We start from the raw sequence: 24,367 nt of genomic DNA on the forward strand, positions 1-24,367 counted from the left end.
AACTATATTTTGGAAAAAAATGTGTACCTCAGTGGTAAAAAAATAAAAATAAAAATAAAATAAAATAATTTTCAGTATGCTAGGCAAAATCCAGACACAGGAAAAAGAAATTCCCTAAAGCAGTTACTACAGAAAAGAGAGTGTGCCATACAATTCTGGTTAGTGTAATTAAAGAAAAGGGCTGAGAACCATAAAAATGTAGAAATTCACATGGAAAATATACAAATCTGTTGTATGCAGTGACAGCTCTTAAATAACTGTTGAGAGCTGACTTTATAAATGTATAGTGGGAATAAAGGGAAGGAAAGGCTGTAATGTATATGCCATGCAGTACAAATACTGCTGTAAAGTCATTGCCTGAAAATTGATCAAATAAAAACAGAAGAATGTGCTAACTTTTGATCTTTTCCATATAGATCTAAAGTCATGATCAATTGGTTTCAGTAGGTTCTTTGAAATCACATAAGGGTTTGTATGTGCCAAGTTTTATATGAATCACATGATAAGGTCAAGAAATACAAATTCCAAAGCTGACTTTATATACCCAGTCCACATATGACTGTGATACCACGATACCATATGTTGAGTATAATAGTGGGTATGTAAATACTGTTCTTGAAAGGAATCTATTGAGTAACACTGAAATAAAAAAATTCTAACAATTTTTAATTGTCTGAAAATGGGAGAGATGAACTTTAATCAAGAAAATCTTAAATCTTTAAGGGTGAGGCAGATATTTGATAATTTAAGTAGCATTCTTGATATTAAGGAATAATGGAGTATTTAGAATTTAAGATGTGTAGTACCAGAATTCAGGATTATTGTAACAAAGGTCATAAGTTGCTAAAGAATAAAAAGCCTATCTACAGCACTGCTTTTGCCATCTGTGATATGCAGAAAATAAAGAAAGGAATACCACTTGGAGGAAATTAATTTTCATGTACTTGTGTGATATTATGGACTGATCAAAGGAATACCATTCAAGATGCTATCCAAGAATAGCTACTGTTTTTAGAAGCTAAACATGCTGTGTGAGTGAAACTCTGAAGAGAATGATATAACTCCCATATCATTGTGCTTTGTCCTTGAGATCTGTTAGCATTTTGATCTCTTAAACTTTATCTTGCTGTTACTTTTTTCTTACATGGTAATGAAAATACAGTCTAGAAAGTGATTTTTGATTGCTGATTCTCTTCTAAATAGTACTGCTAACAAAAGATCAGTTTAACTGCTATTTAAAGTTGTCTTGGGATGGTAATATCTTTTACTCATATTTCACTTGGTATTTTTGCTTTTTTTTTCATTTTATGTGATACTGGATTTGCTCTCTTGCATATGTATACATACATTGTTAAACACATGCACTATCTATGTCAGCACAAATGCTGTATTAGGAATTTTATCTACTGTGTATACATTTTAAACTTCTCAGTTTTACTTAACGACTTTGTTATGTAGCATTTTGTTATGTATCATATTCCTGGAATATCGTTAATGAATATGATCATTATCACCTCTAGACCCTGGAAAGACTCTACCAGAAGCTCTGGATTATTGCAAGATTTGGTTGCAAACAGTAGCGGGAGAAGTAGATGCTAAAAGTGGTATTCCACCTCCTCTTATCACAGTACAAATTAAAGACTTCCTTAATGGACCAGGTAAGCATTGACTTTAAGCTCTGTTTTCATAACGTAATCTATTTATAGATACACACATGTATACACACAATTAGATCAGAAAAATGTTGTATTGCTTGCTGATGAATGTGAAATTTTCCTCCCATCGTTACCCTGAATTGAAATCATAGTTGAGGAATGGTCAGTCCCGGGTCAGTCATAGGTTTAAGGCCTGATTATTTTCTTTTCAAGGTCATTATCGAAGTTTTACCCCCTCTAGAAGCCTGAGTTTGGCAAATTTCCAATAAAATGTAAACAACCTGCTTCGAGCTCTTGAACAATTGAGATTTTAGAATTTACTGAAGTATGTTTATAAAAGCTGACTTTTAAATTGTTTTTGGAGATTTTAATGATCTGCCTTCTCTTGGGTTCTTTGGAATCTGGATACCTGGCACTACAAATTCATATAATCTAAAATGCTAACACTGCAAACATGAAAATAATACTTATATTGTGTTTCTTTAATACAGAATATAAGTGGTTTAGTATGACTGTTCATTAGGATTTAGTTAAAAAGACTTAAGTGACTTGAACTCTGACTCCAGAAGAATCACAGACTCCTGCAAATTAAACTGTTACTATTATCTATGTTGTGAATTATGTATTTATAACTACAGTACTATGTAGAATATAATTAAGTTTGTATTGAAAGATAGAAAATAGACCTATATATACCTGTGCCATCATAAATCATCTCTCTTGTGTGTACATACTATACTTTGTTGAATTGTGTAACTTTTTTCTTAAATATCTTTACTCAGCACACAGAATGAGCTGTTATCAGTCATTTAGTGAGCAACTTTTCAGTGTTGGGTTTTTCTATTAATCCAGGTAAACATTTATACAGTCTAACACATGTGAACCTAGCTCTACAAAAGAATTACATATTTCCTCTCTGTTCCTTACTGCTTTAGGATCTGAGCACTACAGACAAATTCATTTTACTTGCACAACCCTCCTGTGGGTGATGGGTTAGTTTGCCCTTGCCATTTCACAGGAGGTAACTGAGGTGAAGGTTTTTTTTCGTTACATTAAGGTTACCAATTTAAAACTGACAATTTTGTGTCCAAGGTACTTAAAAATACAGGAATTTAGATGTTGGAAGCACAGTTCCTGTTGTCTTTGGGTGAAACAGTTATCATTTCTGTATATCAGCCCCCAGGTTATCAAACTGAACAACCAGAGAATGAGAGATGATATGTATTTACCAGCTGATTATGAATATTTCATTAGGTAACTCGAAAATCCATTTTTTTACATGCAGGCATGCAAGAGTCTTGAAGAAAGAATAAAGTTCACAACCTCATCATTGCCACTTTTTTCATTTTCTATGCTGCCTTAAAGGCATTCCTTTAAGACAAGATTTTAAAACCACCTGACAACGCAGTTTTTCTTATATTGACCCCTGTTTGGCTTCATTAATAGGATTTTGAACTGCATGTTTTACTGCCATTTGAGCTAAAGGATTAATAATAGTAGTAGTTGATTTTCAGTCTAAGCATGATCAGCATAAGAGGGGAAGAGACGCTTAGTATCAGTGGCCTTTATAAATACCTGATAAGAGCAGAGGAATGTGGGGAGTCAAGATTTTTGAGCTCCATTGGAAAGCCAAAAGGAAAATGTATTCTCTCTTGACACTACAATATTTTGGTCGCTGCTGCCAGTTTTGTTTTCTTTTATTCTCATTTTTCCAATTTCTTGATGTACTCTGATCCTCTCTTCCCACATCTCTGGCAGGTTCCCACATTCCCAGATCCCTTGTCTTTCCATTCCCCTGTTTCTTAAGGTTCTTATAGTAGTTTCCTGGCCCAGCATTTATATTTAATTTATTAAATGCCTGAAGGTTTCCCTGACACACTTCTGTTAGTAGGACAGCTTTCTAACTAAACTAGCAAACAAGGAAGTTGGTACCAGCTTGCAAAGTACATGTTCACGAGTGATCTCAGTTTCTACCCCATTCTCAATTATTCAGTCAGATCCTGAATCAGTGCTAAATCTCTCTCCTCCATGGTATTTGGCTAAATAGGGAACTGAATAAAAACATAAATTAACTTATCATAAAATCCAGTCTATTTATTCTTGTAAGGCACATAAAACCTCAGAGCTTTCATCCAGGATCTCTTCTTAGCCAAAAGGCATTCTTTTTATCATCTATTTGCTGCTAATTGGAACTATCGTTAAACATGACTCAACAGTAATTACTCTGAATTTTAATAAAGTATTTTACCAGGGTAATATAACAAAACAGCACTGCATTCCTCTACAGATTTTTCTCATCTCAGTTGTTGCCACTATGAGATACCCTTCAAATAAGCTAACCTTTACCAAGAACCATTCCATGGGTGTTCTGTTGAATTAGTGAAAGACACTTTCCACATGCAATTGCATCAGAATAGCACAATCAAAGGGGTTATGAAAGTTTGACAACTCCTGAGCTGACTACTGGAAAACAAGTTACTAACCCTACTTGCGGGGGGAGAAGTTCTCTAACCACAACTTCTTGGGTGAGGTAGCTTGGCCTACAGAGCATGGTTCTGGAGAAGGTATCTACATCACCAGGTCCTAACTAAGCCTGCAGGTGTTCATTAAGGACAGGAACCTCAGCAAAACATTTGTAAGATCAGCAGACAACCTTAATTATGATGTCTCCCATCTCAAATACCTAAATTGATTAAATAAATACACTGATGAAATACGCTTATGTTGCATGCCTCAAAGGCCTAGGGATTTTTTTAGTTGAACATTTGGCAAATAATGGTGCCACTAATGGGTGTATTTTCTAAGGACGTGTTGTATATTTTCATGTTGATTTATATATGTGCATTTCATAAATCCAGTAAGTTAATTTTTAAAATGTACTGGAAGCAATGTGTGCTAGTAGATGCTGGTGTTTGGGCACAGGTGATCTCCTTTTCAGAAGACTCCTAAAAGCTGTGCATATACAGATAAAAATTTGGATGCAGCAGTGGTGATGAATGCACAGTTTTCTGTATAGATTTTAAGTGTGCAGAGTTCAGCTGTTCAACTGCAATGCCATAATTCTTAAGAAGAATTTTGTTGGCATGCTGAAGTTGTTTCAGATAGAGCAATCAAACATGGCTGTGGTTTATGATGCAAACTACTATGCAAGCAGTTAAAAGGGAAAAATCTGCAAGTGGTTCCCAGTGTTTGCTGTCTTAGGTGAAAACTGTACTCCTTGTAAATAGTTTGTCAGCTGAAGTAGATAAGTAGATAGTGTTCCACAGAAAAACTGTATACTTTCACCACACAGGAAACCAGGTTGTCAGTCTGTATTAACTTAGAGATCAAAAAACTACAGCAAGTAGCTAAACTTGGAAACCACTAATTAAATGAGAATAACAGGATACATTAATGCGCTTCTTACCACTTGAGTTGATTATTTTGTACATTTTTGGCAAATAAAGAAAAATGATATTTCTTCCAGATTTAAGGTAATAGGATCCTAGGAGAAATAAGCATTCATCATCAGGCCTGTGGGAACAGACCTGAACCCTAACCCCACGATGTATTAAAGGACTATTCTTTCTACAGTAACTAATTATGTAAAATTTTTTAAATTCCATTTACATCAGTTTGCATGACCTTCTCTCTTTTATATTCAGCCTGTTACTGACTGTACATTTACTTCTTGTCTAATACACGTAAGTGAACTATTTATTGCTTCAGCATCAGGTATTATTCATTAGGTGGGGAAAAATTATGACCATCTTGTTTTAATAATCTTTTTTTTTAATTTATCGAACTATGCTTTCTTAACTGCAAAAGCTGTCTTTTTGACGTATTCTTTCTGTGTGTAAATGATGTACAACGTTTCATTAATTTGTGAAGTACAGCTTCATACAAAATACATATACACACAAAATATAACTGTTCATACCAAAGTCCACTTCCCCAAGTATTTTCTTGGGAAGAAGTTAGGCTCGATGTGAAATAACTAAGATCCTTGATGTTTGCCTTTGGAAATCATTTCTACAGAGCAGACTATGTGGGCAAATGAAGACATTTCCCACTGAAAGATAAAATAATAATGGTGTCGGGGTTGGGGGCTGCTCCTGCCAGACACCCCTGGCAGTGGTGGGATGCTGTGAGGAGGAGCACAGCGCTAGGCCCCGCCATAGGCAGGGAGAGCACCAAACAAAGCTGCACCTCGCGCTCTCCCTGGCTTTTTTCCCTGTTTCCAAAGGCAACAATTGTCTCCATTAGCAAGGTCAGTGGTTTGGAGAAACCTGGAAAATAGCAGCTACCAGAAACCCACTAGAATAATATCTCCAGCAGGTGATAGATTAGTTGGAACAAATTGGAACCATTGCACTTCAGCAATCCTGGTTTCTTTCAAGCTGTTTTAAAAATGTCGTCATTTTAATACACAATATCAGCCCTGCGGAGCAGTCCACAGCAGGTTAATTTGAATCATATGATGTATCACTGCCCTCAGCTGACATGAGCCCCGTTCCATGTGTGAAGCCATAATAAATCCATTCCCAACCGAGGCAAATTCCCTGTGAGAAGGTGAACTAATCCAGGCCTCACACTGGCATGCTAGCCCTCCGTAATTGAAAGCAGGGCCACCTGTTCCCAGCACAGTTAGCCTATAGAGAGAAAATTAGCATTAGATCAGATACTTAATATATTGAAAAATCATTCATACTACTTGCAAGTTCAGCTGTGGGCTGCTTAGCATGACATCATATATAAACCTAGGAATGTGCCCACTTGATCCCAGTTTAACAGTTTTGTTAACCATGGTGTTTGTTAACTTTGAAATGAGAATTTTTTGATTTAATGAGAGCTGACACGTGAGAAGGGGAACTAGCCAGGGTGCAGACTTTTCTAATTAACTCTGGGTCATTTGCAAAACTTTTGAGCTTTCTAGTAGTTTTTTTTCCCCTTTACTCTTTTACAAACAAGCTTTTAAAGCATTGACACTATAGCCATGAAATGATATTTATTTGATTAAGAGGCAAGCAGAAATATTCCAAACAGGTGTACCAGCCTGTAGGTACTGCTTTGTTTTTAACACATCTATTTTCTGTAATATCAGCATAATAATGTGTAAAATTAGCAAAGCACCTTTCTAACAGTAGTGTCTGCAACATTTATTTTAAATGAAATTTAGTTTCTTAAATTCCTAAGTACTGAAACAAAAACTGGACATCTTAGACATTTTCTTGGTAACTTTTACAGTATACTGTCATTCTTTTAAAAATTATTTGCTCAATTTTCTAAACACCCTTTCTTTTTTTCTTCACATATGTCTTACTATAACAGTATTATTTGGCAGCTACAACAGATGATAATGAGCATTTATGGGTTCTTTTCTGCAAACGTGGTCAATCGCCTGGAACAATTTATTTCTTCTCACTGTGCCTCAACCTGACTGACTCTCATCTGAGAGAGTTAATATGTGTCTTAGTTAGGGTTTTCTTATCATGGCAGTGCCTCCAAGTGCCCATGGTATAAATTTTGGCCTCACCACACAACCCTTGACACACGTCTGTAATCTATTTGGTAGTTGCACAGTTGCTTCATTTCAGTCAACAAGCTATAAATAGCAGTAACCCTCCATCCTTTATCACTGGTAACTTTGGTCTTCTAGTCCGAAAACAATTATTTCAGTTCAATTGTGACAATTAAATATATATATATATATATATATCACTCTGAGCTTTGTCTGAGGTCTCAAACCCAGGCAATGGTGAGAGCTGTTAATGTCACCTTTGCATAATTTCAGTGATAAACAAGGTTGTGGTAGTAGGAGTTGTTAGCGAGCACCCCAGATGGCTCAAGTTTATTAAGCTCCCTGAAGGTTTCTGTTTGCCATATTGTCCTTAGAGAGCTTTTTCTGCAGGGCTGCAGCATAAAAATTACAGTAGGTAGAAATAGAGAGCGGTGACTACCAGTTTCTTCCAGACTAATTGGCATCTGTCTCACAGAAGCAGAATACAAGATGGACTGCAGATGGCCTCTGAAGCCTTGTCTCAAGTTTCTTCTTTCTTTTTCCTTGATCCAAATTGGGAATGATGAATTAGAAGATAAAAACAGTTCTTTTGGATTCTTCTTGCTTTTCAATTTCTTTTAATTTGTTTCTCTTTTGATGCCTAACCAGGGACAATTGAGAACAGTACAACTAGTCTTTTTCTTACATGTCTCTCTCTTTCCTTATTTTTATAAACTTAATTCTTGCAATTCAGCCATTTCCCTGTTACTGAAGGGCCACCCTGACTCCAAATCAGAATCAGGGCTCAATACTACCTTTACCTTCCTCAGATTTCCTCCGTTAGACTTCTTACATCAGAATGGGTGGCTTCCAGAGAAAGGATATTACTGGTGGTAAAATGTTTCATGCCTGTTGTCTGCTCCTCTCCTGCTTAGAACTAGGAAATTCAATCATCCTGAGATTACAGCAAATAGTATTTTGTTCTGTTTTTTATGTTCTGTATTTTACAGCCTTCTTGGGGTAAAGGAGAGAGGGACCTGTGTCCCGCCAAAGAGAGAAAGATCTGGCCTTTTCCATATTAGTTATGAGAAATGAAAGATCTGTTGCAGAATGAGGTGTATGAAAAGTTAACAAATTCTTGGAAAATGCCTTATTTTACTCTCTCGTAGTTCAACATTTCTCATAGTCTGTGAAAAGACCCCAGTCTTATAAATAGAACCTATAAATAATTTTCATGAAGTTTACTTTCTGATTTTTCAGATTACGAGTGTCCTATGGTAGTTTATTAGTCATAGAAATAGTAACCTGGTGCACATTAGGTTATGGCATATATTAGAATAAGCCCACTGACTTCAATAAGAGCTGTTACTGACCTAAAGCAACTTGCTGGGAGCTCTGTTATTTTTGTGTTGCTTATTCATCCTTAGCTCACCAAATAAAAAGTTCTTTGGAGTAATATCATTATCCCAAGTTCACAGAATAAAATTTTATCTTCATGGTACAAATCTGAATGTTACAGAGAACAAGGGTAAAATACTCATAACCCTGATTTTTTTTTTTTTATCTGAAGCTATAAGTAATAAAATGACAAAGAAAGAAATTGTTTCAGACAGAAATTTCAGAGTGCTGCTTATAGGTTTTCTTTTATAGATGTTATGATTTTGTTCAAACAGGCCATATTGAATCCATTGGGTTTTTTGTAATAGATTTCAAAATACATAATAAATGTAAGTAATATGATGACTAATGGGTCAAGTGAAGTTGGAACTTTTTAAATGAGAAAATAGCTGGAAACAGTTTTCAGGAAACTATTCCAGTTGATTTTTGGTCCCCCACAAGGTGTACATTAACATAAACTCCGTAGAATCGCCTCTGGGACCTGAATTCCCTCTCTGATTTCATTATTGCAATGTGATTCTTTTCCTTTCACTGTTAAGTCATCTCCTGGTGTGGTGGGAGCATATAATAAGTGTAATTTATTTATATTTATCTAATCTCCTTTTAACTCAGTAGTTATTTCATCATTCTGTTTCCTAGTAGCTGTTCAGAAAGTTGTGAAGGGTAATTAGAAACTAATAATTGACAGGCATGGATTTACTTGGTAATCTGAAGAGGTGCAGTGAAGAAATTGAGAGCAAGAAAGAAAAATACAAATTCTACACTCAAATGCTAATCTGTAATAAAAATATGTGTTGTTTTGATATCATCTAGTTCAGCTTGATTTAAACATAAATAAGTCTCTTGAGCACAGTGTATTTACAATCACAGTAATTCCATTATTATTTATTTGCTGGAAATAGGTAACACCTGGAAAAATTGAGTATTGCTATTTTGCCTTAAATCTAAAGCGTCACAGCATAATTGTGGTAGCCAGTCACTGGTAGGTAAAGGAGAGAGTTGTAGCAATGTAATTGAGGAGCTAAAGGAGACTTTGAGCTACTTTTTGCCCTGTCTGGATTCTGATGCAATTTTGGATAATTGAAAGAGTTGCTTGAATTGTGGGAACCTGTGCTTTCCTACTAGTAAGGAATGTGCAGCATTGTGTGGTGTGCTTCCCAAGGTGTTTAACGTCATCTAAAAATAATGTTGGAGTTTGCACCTTGGGATTTTTTTTCCAGCTGTATCTAGGTGACCCTTTACATTGTAACATCTCTTTTTAGTCCTTTTTGAATAGCTGGAGAAGCTGCTGAACATTCATCTTCATCAACTGCTATAAATAGCTCTTCATATTTCATCAGTTTTCACTGTTGCTGTCCATCACTTAAATGTGTTTTTCTTAGAGGGAATGTTAAAGTTTCTTTTACAGGGCTAAGTATAAAGTGTAAAACAGGACAAAGACTAAAAACATGTTGATTGCTCAATTGGATTTTTATTTTTCCAACGTTTTACTTAAAATGCCAAAGAATCTCCTTACATAATCTTTCCCCAGTTGTAAAAATAACCTATGTCATTATGAGATAGTTAAAATATTTGCAGTGAAGGTTCCAAAGTTACATTTTCTGCAATTATGCTTCTGGCTGCCACCACTTTCTGTCGGGGCTGATTCACTGGATAATAATAACTTAATACAAACCTTTGTCAAGATATCACTCATGACAGCATTTTTGCTGTGTGACGCGTGGTTTCCAAGCACAAAACAGGGAAGCCATTTGCATTTGTTTCTCTGGTGTTCTAGTATTTTATTTTTATTTTTTTTACTGCCCTCTTGGAGGGGTTCTGCATTTGTGAAAACAAGTGATTAACAGCTCTGATTACACACCAGCCCAGCACCACCAGTGCCGTGCATGATCCAGCACGGAGCATCACCAGCACCCCGTTTCTTCTCTGCCCTGGCTTGACAAAACCCCGGAGAGAGCTAAAGCTCTCATATTCAGCTCCTTTTCAGGTCTTGCTCAATCACTTTATTCTCTGGCTTTAGCTTTACACCTGTCCTAACACACTTACGTCAAAGTGGTTTTCAGGTTTTAGGGGGTTTGGGGATGTTTTGTTTTTTTCTTTTCTGTGCTACGCTACCATAGGAAAGCATTAGCAATAAAATGCACCACAGACTAACACGGTAGATATGAAAGCTGTCACACCAAGCAAGAAGGGTCCTTTCCTCATATTCATTACTTAATTATGTAGCAAAGCCAAAAAAAAAATGATTCTATTTTAGTCCTTTATTACTACTTAACTAACGAAGACAATTAAGTTGATGAGGGACATTTTTTGAAAGCGCCTTAGTGCTTCAGGGACCCAAATCCTAGTGTGACTTGGATTTCAAATTTGGGTCGTTTTTAAAACTGCTGCTTTTTTTCTTTCCTTTTTTTTTTTTTTTTTTTTTTTTTTTCTTAACAACTCATTAGAATAACTCTCCATCTGGGTATAAGTGAATATCGTGACGTCCCATGGGTCTATCTATACTTCTTTAATAGCTCTCCTTTCCTCCATTCAAAGGGAAGAGAGGACCAATGATTATGTGCAAAGGCAGGCATGCCTTGGGGTATTTTTTTAGTGCCAAGAAGGGTAGGGATATTTTCAAAAGTGTTATAACATATTTCTTCCCTTGCTTTTAAATGTTTTTAAAAGTGGTACATACATGTTTTGAAAAATCTTCAAGTCTGTCATATATGACTTTGGATGCTTAAAAATCTTGCCTGCCCTTTTCTAATGTTTGGCTTTGATATTTGCCTTTCTATTAGGCCCACGTGTTTGGTAGTGTTTGCCACAGTTTCTAGTTCAGCGTGTAAGTCTTTAACATAAGAGAAAGTATTTTCAGAAAACTAATAGTTAAAATTGAAAGTTACAATTAAACAGATTTCGGTCTTAAATCTCAGTTATCTTGGGCTTGTGAAGTACTACTGAGACTTTGAGGTCATTATTTTTGTGTTTTTCTATTCAGGTGTAACAAATCTTACAGGGCAAATTTCTCTTATCTTTGTAGAAAAAGGGTTAGTTTAAAATTTGCACTTACCTGTTCAGATACCAAAGTATCTAACGGCAATTTTCACACACATAACACACATCCCACCCTCCGGATATTTTGGGGAGTCAGAGGAGAGCTTCGCCACGTGCCTGGGATTCTAGGATGTCACTATGAGGTTATGCTTAAGAATAGATCTAAATCTCTGCTCCTGTATTGTGGTAAAAGTTTCTGATTTACCAAAAGATGAGAGAATCAAGTTTATCAGTCTGCATCTGTGTAGAATGTGATCCTGGACAACTTGAAACTAGGTCCTAATTTTGGTGAAATATCCCTTAATCTGTGTGAAACCTTCAATAAACAGTGTTTCTGTTATACATTTATAGTGTAACTCGGAACTCAGTAGCAATGTTTTCTCTGAACAATTTAATATAGTTTAGGTGTATGTGCAGAATTTTCAGCCTGTTTTGTTCCTGGAGGGGAGGGAGAGAAGAATGAAAGACTTAAGTGAAAAGCAAGCTTTTCCCCCTGCTATCTCATTACTAGGTGAAAGTTTAATTTGAAATTTAAAAAAAAAAAAAAAAAGCTGGATTCCTGTAATGAAGTGTAATTTACTGATAAAGAGACAGGTAGCACAGAAGTAAGTTTCAGCTTCGTAAAATCCTACTTCCCATCTGCAAAATAATCTTGGTAATTGCAACACCTGAGCAACAAGAAATACCACTGTTACCAGTGTTGTTCATAATACTTCTAAAATTTCTCTGAGGTTTTTAGCAGTCTCAGAAGTGCCAAAATCCTTTTCTAAGGAGACAAAGAACGCATGATTCTATGATATTTTTTTTAAATAATAGATTATTTTAATCTCCCTGAAAAACAAAGAAATCTAAACGTACCTCAGCTTTTATATTTGTTTTTATTTTACATTTGAGCATGGTAATGCATTGAAGAATACTGCTTATAAGTTGTCTAAGAAGCAAAGGAATATACATGTTATTCACTCGTTTAAATGTGTTTAAATGTGCAAAAGAATATACATGTTATTCACTCATTTAAATGTGTTGAAAATGTTCACTGTTGGCTTTGGAGTTTAGTCAAATAGTTCTACTGTATGGAAAACTCAAGAGAACGTGAAGTATATTTTCATTTTGACACAAAAGGTCTATGTATTTACCCTCCTACACACTCAAATGAAGTGTATACCTTTCAGATAGCTGTGGTGGTCCCTGGCAAGAAACAAGAAAATAAGATTTAGGTTGAGACATGTTTCTTCCTTTAGAATTCTAAATAATGAAAATTGCTTATAGTACATTTCATGGTGCATTATTTCAGATTTATTCATAAAAATATTGCTTTGTTATATTTTATCATCAATTCAGTCCCATTAATGAAACATGGTAGAAATAATGTTTTCTTCACTAAAAGCCTAACATTTTTCCATTTCTTGAATAATTGCACTGTAACTTCTAATACTTCTTTCTCTGCTTCTCTCCTACAGCTGACATCAATGTGGATATATCAAAACCTTTGAAAGCAAATCTGAGTTTTGTCAGACTTGATCAAATAAACCAGTTTTTGACAAAAATCGTGAGCACGAATGATTATGAGCCCAGGAAGGAGGCTGCTCCGTCAGCTGGCATTCATCCAGATGGGGCCGGCACTTCGGTAGCCAAACACTCCAGTACAAAGGACTTGCTACCTGCAGCACACACCAATGCTGCGCAGAAGGCTTCGGTACAAGAAAACTTGTGGCAAGCTCTGTCCTGCTTCCAGAAAATTTCCATTCACACTGTCCAAATGGTTGTTTCTATGGAAACCATCCCACATCCAAGTAAACCGTGTTTGCTAGCCTCTTTATCAAACCTCAGTGGAAGCCTGAATGTTAAAAGTGGTCATAAAACTGCAGGTAAGAGTTTCTGAAAATTAGAATTGCTGCTGATTTGTTCAAGTGGTGGTCCAGTAACCATTTTAAAGCGTGGGTCATCAAGGGGAACTCCTCCAGCTGACATAGTAAACCCACAGCAGAAAATAGCAAAACCACGATAGACTCTATTACCTGAGTTTTATGTTCAGTAGCACCCAAGAGTGCATAATTTTGTAGTTAATATCCCCTGGACTGTGATTACTAATTCATTGACAGAATTCTGGATGGAATAATGGCTACAAGAACTGTGATTCTGGGATTCTGGCTATGCAGCACATAATTCAAAGGACAACATTTTGACAGTTTTCACTCAGTAACTACATTTGTTTTCTAGGACCCTATATTTATGTTTAAAAAGAAGAAGAAAAAAGTGTTCAGAGTCCTGACATATGCTGCTATGTAAATATTGGGTCCTACCATTGTTCTGCTCTGGGCTTGTGAAGTTTTAAATTGTTACATGCTTCCTCTGCCCAGCTGAGAGTCTTGCAGAGAAAATGAGGGTGCCTGTCCCAAAAGTTGCTTTCATTGCAGCAAAAATGTGAGGAAATTTTACACCTTGGGTGGAATTAGCAAAATGCCAGAGCTTCGTTTAAAATGAAGACATTTTGATTATCTTCATAAATTGCTTTATTAGTCTTTTAATATAATTAATAAGATGGTACATTTGCATGATCTGGAGTTGAGCCAGATGTAGGTATTTGGCAGAGTCGCTTGAGAGATAAAATGGTCTGTAGCTGAGAGGAGCGAGTCCCAGGCCAAGCTAGGTGGTGATTTATTTCTTTTTCATCAGAAGTATTTCTCCTCGGGCCAGCAAGTTTCAGTACTTCTTTATTGTTTTAAAAGTTAAAAATGAAAAATTTAAGGTTCATGGGACATGAAAGCCTAAAAAAATGCTGGAGCCTAAAACTCCTGATTTATCCATAAATAAACAGCAGTGCAGGCAGGAACAGTGACTGCATTCCCACGCTTTTCCAATCATATCGCAATCCTGGCACAGAAAGCACTGCAACGGAGTAAGGGGTCTTTTAATATCCTTTAAATAGTTCTAGATTTCTTTGTGTGTTATAATCCTCTTTCCTTCCATCACTTCCCCTCTATCATTTATACATTATCCGTCCCATGGTACATTATGGTGTCCACAGCAAGCTTCAATATATCAAAGCCGAGCCTGTTCCGTCACTGCACGATAAAGCAATTTGGCAAACTCCGCAGAGCGTATCACTTACGCTAGAATTTTTCATCCTCCCAGAAGGAGGACTTACCTTGCCGTGTGCATTAAAGCCTCGGAAACACTCTGCTACGAAGCTCTAATTCTTAATTCTTCTGGCAGTCTGAGGAAAAGGATCTTTATTTTTCGTGTCACAAGCCATGCGTGAATCTTCAGCATGTTTGTAGTCTGGCAAGCGGCGTTAAATAAAGCAATAGTGATGCTGAATCTAATGAAAACAGAAGTTAGTTCTTCTATGTGAAGAACAGCCATAACCAGACAATAATAGATATCAATAGACTCTTTTCACATTTTAGTGAAATGTTAGCAGTTAAAGTTGCATTTAGTTAGCAGTTAAAGTTGCTTATCTTTGCTTTATAAAAAGATAAATACATGTGCATGACATTTTGCATGCAAGTGTACAAGGCATTTTCATGTTTCAAGGAGTACGAAAGACACACTTCCACAAAGCTGACTGAAACTGTAAAAAATAATCATTAAATAAATCGTTTGTGTTTTCATTTAAAATTATCAATTTGAAATTAACGTGCTGATAGAAACCAAGATGAAAAATAGAAATTCAGGAAACAAAATAAATTACTCCGTGTGGAGGAAATGGTATTAAAATCTTGTGTTGAATTACTTAAACGAATACCACAGTTACTAACTAGATTTGTTTTATTATTGCAAAGAAATTATGCAAGTTAACTCAATTAAAAAAAAAAAAAAGTGTAGTAGCTGTGTCTTGGGAGCAAGGAGCATTTAAATACATCAATTCTTCACTACTTTTACAGAACGTTTTATAGATACACCTTTTGAGCTGAACAGGGTTAATGTCAGATTTTTTTAACAGGATGAAACTAATACACAAATACTTCACCCTGTCTTTGATTTTACAGTCAAGTAACTATTGTGACCATCTGCAGCAGCTGCATTTTACGAATTATTTGCTGAACCAAACTAAGCACAATGACAAAAGTAGTCATCTCAGATGTACTGTTAAAACAGAGAAAGAAAAAGGAGCATTGCTTGCCTTTTGTACAGTATGGCCATCTGCTGTACAGATGTTATTATATAGAATGACTTCAGATACAATAATTGTAGAAAATTTTCATTAAAACCTCAACAATTTGCACTTGTTTACTTGAATCTGCATAACTCCCCAGTGAGACAACACAATACGCTTGGGGTTTCTTTGGTTCTCACTAGCTTTCTCTTTGATCCTTTTTGATGTGCTGAATTTAATAAACATAGTTAAAAACACTGTTCAAAAACATCATGGAAAAAACTACAAAGGAACAATTACAGCAGTAGAAACTACTCTAATCCCTTACTTACGCAAGCTATTTTTAGTGAAATATGTTTTTTTACACATTTTATGTGGCAGTGTTTTATAAACAATGTAAACGACCCCTTTTCCAGATGAGTTTTAATGCTGGAGATGAAGTTGGTTTGTAAGGAATCCTATTTGCTAGGAATTATTTAGAAAAAAACTTGTAAGAATGTATTGTCGGCATTTTTACTCCCTTATAGGGGGAAAACAAAAGTGCGTGACCTTGTGTAATGCTTTGATTTTTTTAGTTGAAATTAAGAAAAAAGCTTGCCATATAGTTTTTTCTTAATTATCAGTTTTCCCTCTAGACTTTTGTGGTTTAATCATGAAAGATAAAGGCCTTCTGTTTTATTTTTTCTTCTTAATTTTTTTCTATGAAAGTAAGAAATTTGTGGCTTCTGAAAAACAGAATGGCTAATTAGTTGAATTATTTGTTTCACTTTAACAAAATTAATGATAAGTGTTGAATGCACACATTTGAGTTGGATCAAATTAAAACACCTTCATTTCTACATATTCTGCTGCACTGTTATACAACCCTAAACCTTTAGTGTTTCAAGGGACTTCATTTTTTGGACATTTTTCATGTTTTAATACAACAGTTACTTATAACAATGTGGTTAGTATTTCTGCTAGAATACTTATGTTCTCTTATGGTGAAATCCTGAGTATTTTGGTTTTTAGTAAAGTAATACTGTCGTAGAATGTGATGCAGTGTAATGGGGGGAAAGAAAGAAAAAAAAAAAAAAACATTCCTCCAAAACTGTTATTAATTTTACTTTAGAAAAGCCTAAAGGTATATGTTTTTCTGGTACTCTTAAAGGACAAGACGTTAAGTCACATCATTGTTAAATAAGATAATTAATTGTAGTCAGTTTAGGTAGCTTAGAGTTACAAATTAAAACTTGTACCAGTTTCATACTAGCAAGCAAGCAACATTTTTGGCAGCTTTCTTGTACTCTTGATGAAAACCCCAAGTTCAAGAATTATCATTAGACCTGGTTCAGTGATTTTTGTCCTCTGAGGTATGTGGCATCTTCTAGAAAGTGGCTAGACCTCTCAAGTGTCTCAGCCTGTGACTGCTTGGTATCACACTTGAGCTAGGTAGCTCACTCTGGAACAGTTACATGCCATTAAAGTTCAAATTGTTTTTAGTAATAAATACTAGGAAACAGAATGCAATTCTAAGTATACGACTTCCAGTTAATTTAGGTTTGGTGTTGAAATTAGCACTACCTACCTGCCAAAACAGCAGATAAATGAGAGAAGTGGAGGACTGTACTCTCCCCAGAGTGCAAGACAGCAAGAAGCTCGTAGCCTCTCAGTGGAGCCTTTTTTTCGCTCTGGCTGGACATGGGAGGGAAGTCTTGCTGTGCAGTGTCTGAAGTTAGGGAGTTAAGGACATAAAATATTCCAAAGATCACAGACTTGAGTTCCCAGCCCTTTGTCCTGAATGCAGATATAATTACTTTAGCATATAAAGAAGGGGGAAAAAGTAAACACTAGTTGAGTCTATGATAATCACAAGTAGTTTTACTAAACCTGAGAGAATTTACATACTCGAGATATTTTACTGAAATATTAAAAATTAAATGCTGCTATTAATTGGTGTAGAGCAAAGACCAAACTTCATTTTGGAGTTAACCAGCTCTCTTGAGAACACTCTGCTAAGGCGTTGTCGTAGCCTTTTGATGCTGCAGATATGCAAGTTAGCCCACGGGGAAATAAAACATTAAATTAGATATGACTACCTAAAATAATATGCAGCAGTAACAAGCCATTTACAACACCCAGAAGACCTTTGTTACTTTTAGAACGAAATATAAACTCTTTCCAACACTTGAACAATAGGAAATTAATTCTTTGTCAGTAAAAGCCAGAGGACAAACTAAATATTTAAATGGCCACCAAGGATTGAGGTGGAAGTGCAGCTTGTAGACAGCTATACAAATCACTAACAAACCTTAATGAATATTGGGTGTGGGCATCAGGGTCCTGTCAGATTTGACACCGTGTCCCAAGTAGCTTAAACCCAACACTCAAGAAAAGGTGGAGACCTCATCAGGTCTCTAACATCTGGGATTTTATTTGTCATTTTGGCATACCCTGCAAGCGCAAAAGAAAGAGTAAAAGGGGATTATCTTGACAATGAAATGAGTTACTGAATCTTGTGATAATGAAAAGCAGAAGAATTCTAATTCCTTTCTATAGTCCCCGAGGTGGAGGTGCGTTTATAGTTCTGCAGGAGTATAATGTAGGAGAGAAGAACAGATGGCCTAAAATCCATGAAACAAGACACCACCTAATCCCAGGACTGAGTACCATTATTAATCCTGGTCAGATTCCCTACTGGTACTTTGTAACAGGGTTCAGAATTGCTACTGAGGAGCTAGCATGTTAACTTGGAAGACAAAAAAAAAAAAATCAGTTGTAGGTTGTTGATTCAAGACAGCACACAGCACTGTTGTGGACTTGCATTTGCTGTTAAAATAACTTCAAACAGTAGACTTCAAATGAAATTCAATTCAGAAAAAATACAGTTTTTTCTGTAACCTCATCTGCTTTTATTGTGAAAGCGTATACATATTTTTGGGGACTGGAATTTCTTTTGTTACATGGATCCCAGTGCTATATGTAGCAGGTACAGCATTTTCACCATAGTCAATTCTACAGAATGTTTAAATTCACAAAGAAATATAGATAACAGTGAAAGCTGAGTTCTTTGTTTTAACACTGGATACTTTCTGTGCAATTCCTCCAGTTCAATCAACATTTCATAGCATGAAGTACAGAACGCAGCGATCAGTCATTATTGTTCCATCTTAAGGGCCAGTTCCCCAGGTTGTTAAAATTGCTGACATGCTGGCGGCATGTTTCTTCTTTTTCTATGAGAGGCATATTTTTAATGGGATGAGCTCACCAGCTTCCTACCCAGAGAAAGGGTGCATTTCCATAGGAACTTTAGATTATCGAGGCCGTGCGTTTCCACACTTTGCCTTGTACTAGATCTGTTACTCATGCAGCTGTTCAGTGAGTTGAGTCAGGGCACTGAGCTGTCTGAAAACTAATCCAACAGGGAAGAAGAGTTTCCAGCAAGATCATCTGGCTCACTGGATAGGAACACTTTAATGGCAATGCTGGCACAAAAGAGAATTCAGAAAAGTGTATAAAGGAGGGCAAAGGGAGGAAGGGTCAAAGAGAGGAGAAACTTGGAACACAGGAGCCTGGACCTGGAGTGGCTTTAATGCTGAAGAACCAGGAGTGCAGGGAGATGTATTTTCTGTCCCAACCTCTGTAGTCAGCTTGTATAGCTTGGGTGTATCTGTCAAGCCTTGGACTTGCACAAGCATGATTCATTCACTGGGTTTCAAAGGCTCAAGCAGTTAAGGTGCTGCCAGGCACTATCTGCAGGACAGTTTACCTACAAGAGGTTACCACCTAGTTCACAGACTATTTAGTGTATTAAAGCAGTTGAAATCTGATGAATCAAGCATAGAGCAAAAGAGCAAGACACCAATACTGTGATTCTAGTTCAACCACGTGGCAATTGTGTAGGGCTACGTTTTGAGCAGCCTCCACTATTTTGTGATGCTTTGTTTACTGAACAACCATTCAACATCTGTTTTTTTGTGTTTTTTTGTTTGTTTTGTTTTGTTTTTAATAAGCACTAAATATCTACATGTCTATAAATCAGTGTGTCACAGGTACCAGGTATACCTGGAAACTAAACCAATGTTTGCAGCCAAATGCCTAAAATTAAGATGCAAAAATGTGTAGATACATTTTTTTAATTGAAGAACCTCTTCATGCCCATCTGTAAAGCAGGAATAAGAAAATTTAGTCACTTCTCCGAGAGCTACTTGTTACTAAAGATAAAATATTTATGATACAAGAGTTAAGTATTACTCATGTCAGTATAGTTTTGAGTCAGTTCTGAAAGCTGGCCTCACAAATGTGAAATAGGCAGTACTTTCGTTGTTTTCCATTATACATTTTTCTCCATTTAATTAGAAGACAGGTCAGTATAGTAATTTATGAATACCTTAAGAATTATTGTATACGAAAGACAGTCTTGAACAAAACTGAAAGTCCCTTTAGATATAAATTTTAATACGCCCTCTCTGATTAGGCAGAATCCAAAAATACCAAATCAACAAGTGAATTGACATTTTTCAGCTCTTTAGTATTCAGTAGTGTAATGAACATGATGTACCTGCCCAGTTATTCTTTAAGGGAGATGAGCTCATTTCAAATAGATAACCATCTTTGACTTCTCTTCTGATTCATCACTGACCTGAACTCCATTTGAACCTTGTTAGACACAAAACAAGCAGGATTCCTGGCCTGAGCTATAAAATATAATTAAGCCCTTTTGAAATGATGTGTAAAAGAACATAGCTTTACCCCCACTATAACCACCACCACCACCACAACCAATAAAGTTAAATCAAGCACTGCCTGTAATGGATTAAAATAATAAATGTTCCTGGATTTTAGTGTTTGAAGTATTTGAAGAAAACAGGCTCCCAGCAGCCAGGACTGCTGAATGCATGGGGACATTTATTAGTGACGAATTCAAGGGTTTGGCCTGTTTAAGATCATTACTTTCTGTTTACCGTGTGTTACACATCTCATGTTTTTACAGAGCCCACATGTGTCCATATGTAACGCTGAAAAATGCTCTTTTACTGAAGAATAGTTAATTGGTAATGTGTAAATATTGTTCTCATGGGGAGAATGAACTATCATAAGATTCAGCTCGAGACTAATGAGAAATCCAGTGCAGTCAGTGGATTGTTAACTAAATCTCTCCTGGAAAATTGTCCTTTACTACGTGTCTCACCGTTTGTTTGCTACTGCTGTTTCCAGACTTGGATAAATTGGCTGCCTTTTAAATTAACTGCAGTATTCCCCCTGTAGTTATTTTCATAGCTTTGTTACCCTTTTTTGTCAGAAGCTATTTCTTAGAGGATACCTATCAACAAAGCAGTGTAGCCATAGTTTAACTACTCATTAGGTGATGTATCTTGAGTTTTCTGGAAAAACTATGTCATAGTATAACTACTCATTAGGTGATGTATTTTTGAGTTTTTAAGGAAAATAGTTCATGTAGGTAATTATGTTTACATATTCATCGCTGTCCTGGCTTTGGCAGCTATAAAATAGATAGTAAAGGTACAAATACAAAGAACAAATGCTCAGAAGCAAGTATCCCAGTTTATCACCTATGTAATGTGCAATATAACGTAGAAGGTGATAAGGAAAACTACTGGCTAATTAACCTCTTATTGCTAATAAGAAGTTCTGTCTCTGCTGTCCAGCAGCAGAGGACACTTAGGGTGGGAGCACGGCCTGCTGTGGGGTGCAGGCCCCGTCCCTCACATGCCTCTCGCCCAGTCTGAACTGGGGAGCGGGCTCAGGCTGTGGGGCCTGGTCTTATTCCTGAGCTGCCCCAAACTCAGAAAAGCAATTTTCTTCCCAGAGACAAGATTTATAGTAAAACTGCGACTCGCTTCCCACAGGCTTTTCAAAATATAGCTTGTGTGTAGTCCGGTGCGATTTGTTGTATTTGTTATGTATGCTTCCATTTTCTTCAAACGCTTTCCTCATGTAGAAATTTACCAATGAAAATAGTGCCTTCTGTTGTATTAGGTGACAGTGCAGTGAACCAAACAGGATTTGCAGCTACCTAAGGAAGAGCAGTACAGTGCATTATAGAAGGAAAAAACAACAACAACAACAAAAAAAACTCCTGATGCATTTCTACTTGTTTCATTTGGAATAGATTCAAGTATAAGTATTTTAAAATGTTTTTGAAAACAAGATGTCCATAGTTGATGTCAAAACATTGTCTCTCCCTTTGTCTGTGAACCAGGAAAAATAACAGAACTCTTTCTTAACACCTGTTTTGCCTAAACACTACGTGATTGTTACTGTAAGGCAAGGATTATTTCAACGTATTTGCTGCAGCTATTTAAATGGGCTAGCTCTGTTTTTCTATGCATGCATACACAGAGATTCATGCACACAGGGCAGTTTAATTAATGTGGAGCCTTCTATTATTGGTAACCCCCAAGATAGCTATATTGGGGTACTCATATTATATGAAATGTCTTGGTAATGTTTATTATTAGTATAAATCTAGTCTTTACTGACTGGGAAAAAAAGAAAGGGGATGTTACAAATCAAAGCAAATGTTGTCTTTTAGTAAATTTTATTCATTATTCTCTTGTAATGATCTCCATCTTTAATTTCTGTACAAGTTAATTGCTAGATATTACCAAGTAAGTGCTAGCTGTTTTTCAAAGCCTCCTACATTATTTCCAGCTGTATAAAAATATCTGGATATTCCTTTTGAATATGTGTCATCATAAGGTAATCCTTGCAGTGACATAGAGAAGCCTGATTTAAGTTGAGTTCTGCTCAGCTAGCATGGCAGCATCTTGAGGTGCTATTGTGGGTTGGGGTGGGATCTGACAATGGAGGGTTGGCAGCATTTTTTAAACACTGTCTAAAGCAAGTGCTTCATATTTATTAGTCTCTTGGAGGAGTATTTTAAAAGTCATGAAACTATTTGTTTCTAGAAGTAAATTATTGCACGTACTGAAAAGTGTGTTGGTGTTCATGAGCAATAATCCAAACAGAACGAGTTAACTTCTACATATCACAACAATCGTTTATGAAGATATATTGCTTCTGTGTGGTGCCATCTCAAGTTCACTTCAAATGGAGAGTTTGATTTAATCTGTTTAAACTGAAGTTAGAATTCTACGATAGAAGTTTGTGAGAGATGCATGAAAGGACTGTCAGAAAATTGTGCATGGGAAGAAAAAAACAGAGAAGGAATATTTTGCATCTTTACCTTTCTGAGATGATTGCTTCATTCTTAGGAAAGCAACTTCAGTAACCGAGCTTTTACTTTGAATTTTAGGATGACATTTAGCAATGCTAAAATAAGCTCCTTTCTAACACAAACTGATATTTCTTCACTCCCTTCCCGTAGGATTTGAGATTATTTCTTTTCTAATGTCATTAGTTTTGGGTTTTCTGTCCTGATGGTACCCTATTGAAGCTTCCGTCATGCCCACTTTGTTTGCTATTGCTTTTTAGTGTTTGCGCATCCGTGTCAATCTTCGTCTGTTTTCTTTAAGCTTCCTCAGGACATCACCTTGCCCAAACTTATCTGAATGTTCTTTGCATATTTTTTTCATTAAGAGCACAGTAGTTTTTAAGCTAAGATTCACTTCATCCCCCGGGGAACACGTAGATAGAACTGACAAGGTGTCATACTTGCCCATAGAAGAGCAATCTGTCTCCCAGTGTGAAGAAAAATCTATCATTGTACCTGGTATTTGTAGGAAACAGTCTGTGGAGGTGTTTCGTAATATTTATTTGTTTAGAATTTACCAACACATCCTTTTCTGTTAACTGTGTCTTCATTTCTCAAGTGTTTACACAGTGATTGAAAAAAGGCACTGCTGATTCTGAACCAGCAGGATTATGTGCTGAATGCTCAGTTCTGTTTTTAAGCAGTTGAATATTGTGTTTTCTTTGTACTTCTTGGAGATGAAATGACAACAGAAAAAGACTGCAAAACATAATCCTTCCAAGTGTAATCCCAGTGAAAGAAAACATAAATAAAACCACTTGTATTCTGGCATTCCTTTTTCCCTTTTGTTATTTCTGCAACTTGGCACATACTCCAATAAAACTATAGAACATTTCTGTATGTTGTGGAATTGTGCAATAGTTAACAGGAATTTCTCCTCTTTAAAAACAAAGTTCCGTGTAGAGTATTAAAAAAAAAAAATAATTTCCAAAGATTGTAATGCCTCTGAAAATAACCAAACTAAGCATAGCAGGGTGAGGGTGATCTCTTCCCCTAAAACGCTTGTTTTTCTTGGGTTAAGACTGCATGTGAAGCTGATTCATTCCACCATTTTGCAGAACCAAGTCTGAACTCAGACCAAAGGAGAGGCATCGCATTGTTTGTATTCTTGGTTATCACTGTAGTATCAGAAAAACACTGAACAGTTTCTGACGTGCAAGCCTGTTACATGTAACACCAAACCCGGGGACTCAGAAGCCAGCCTAAATAACCCTGAGCTAAAACCCCTTTCACAATCAGTGGCAATAGAATTCTTTGATTGGCATGGGACAAACATTCACTCGAGCCCTTGATCATTTTTACTAAACTCCAAACAGCTCAAGGGAATGATTATTCTTGTTTGTGATTCCTACTCAAGTTGAATACAATTCAATACCATTAGAGCTATTGGGACTGTTGGACCACCTTCCTAGTGGATGCTGGATAAATATAAAAAAATATCCAATGTATTTCCTTCCATTGTATAAAATATTTCTTGGTAT

At 36.2% G+C, this 24,367-nt stretch overlaps 1 protein-coding gene across 8 annotated transcripts in view; it reads left to right on the forward strand.

Moving 5' to 3' along the window:
• Positions 1-24,367, forward strand: part of VPS13B (vacuolar protein sorting 13 homolog B) — a 468,066-nt gene that overhangs the window by 354,628 nt on the left and 89,071 nt on the right. For all 8 annotated transcript variants that reach the window (XM_035319261.1, XM_035319264.1, XM_035319260.1 and 5 more), the window contains 2 exons: positions 1,521-1,658; positions 13,032-13,439. In XM_035319261.1, the coding sequence (XP_035175152.1) occupies positions 1,521-1,658; positions 13,032-13,439 (546 nt within the window). The remainder of the gene's footprint in view (positions 1-1,520; positions 1,659-13,031; positions 13,440-24,367) is intronic.

Source organism: Oxyura jamaicensis, chromosome 2 (genome assembly GCF_011077185.1).
Source record: "Oxyura jamaicensis isolate SHBP4307 breed ruddy duck chromosome 2, BPBGC_Ojam_1.0, whole genome shotgun sequence".
NCBI classification, from domain to species: domain Eukaryota; kingdom Metazoa; phylum Chordata; class Aves; order Anseriformes; family Anatidae; genus Oxyura; species Oxyura jamaicensis.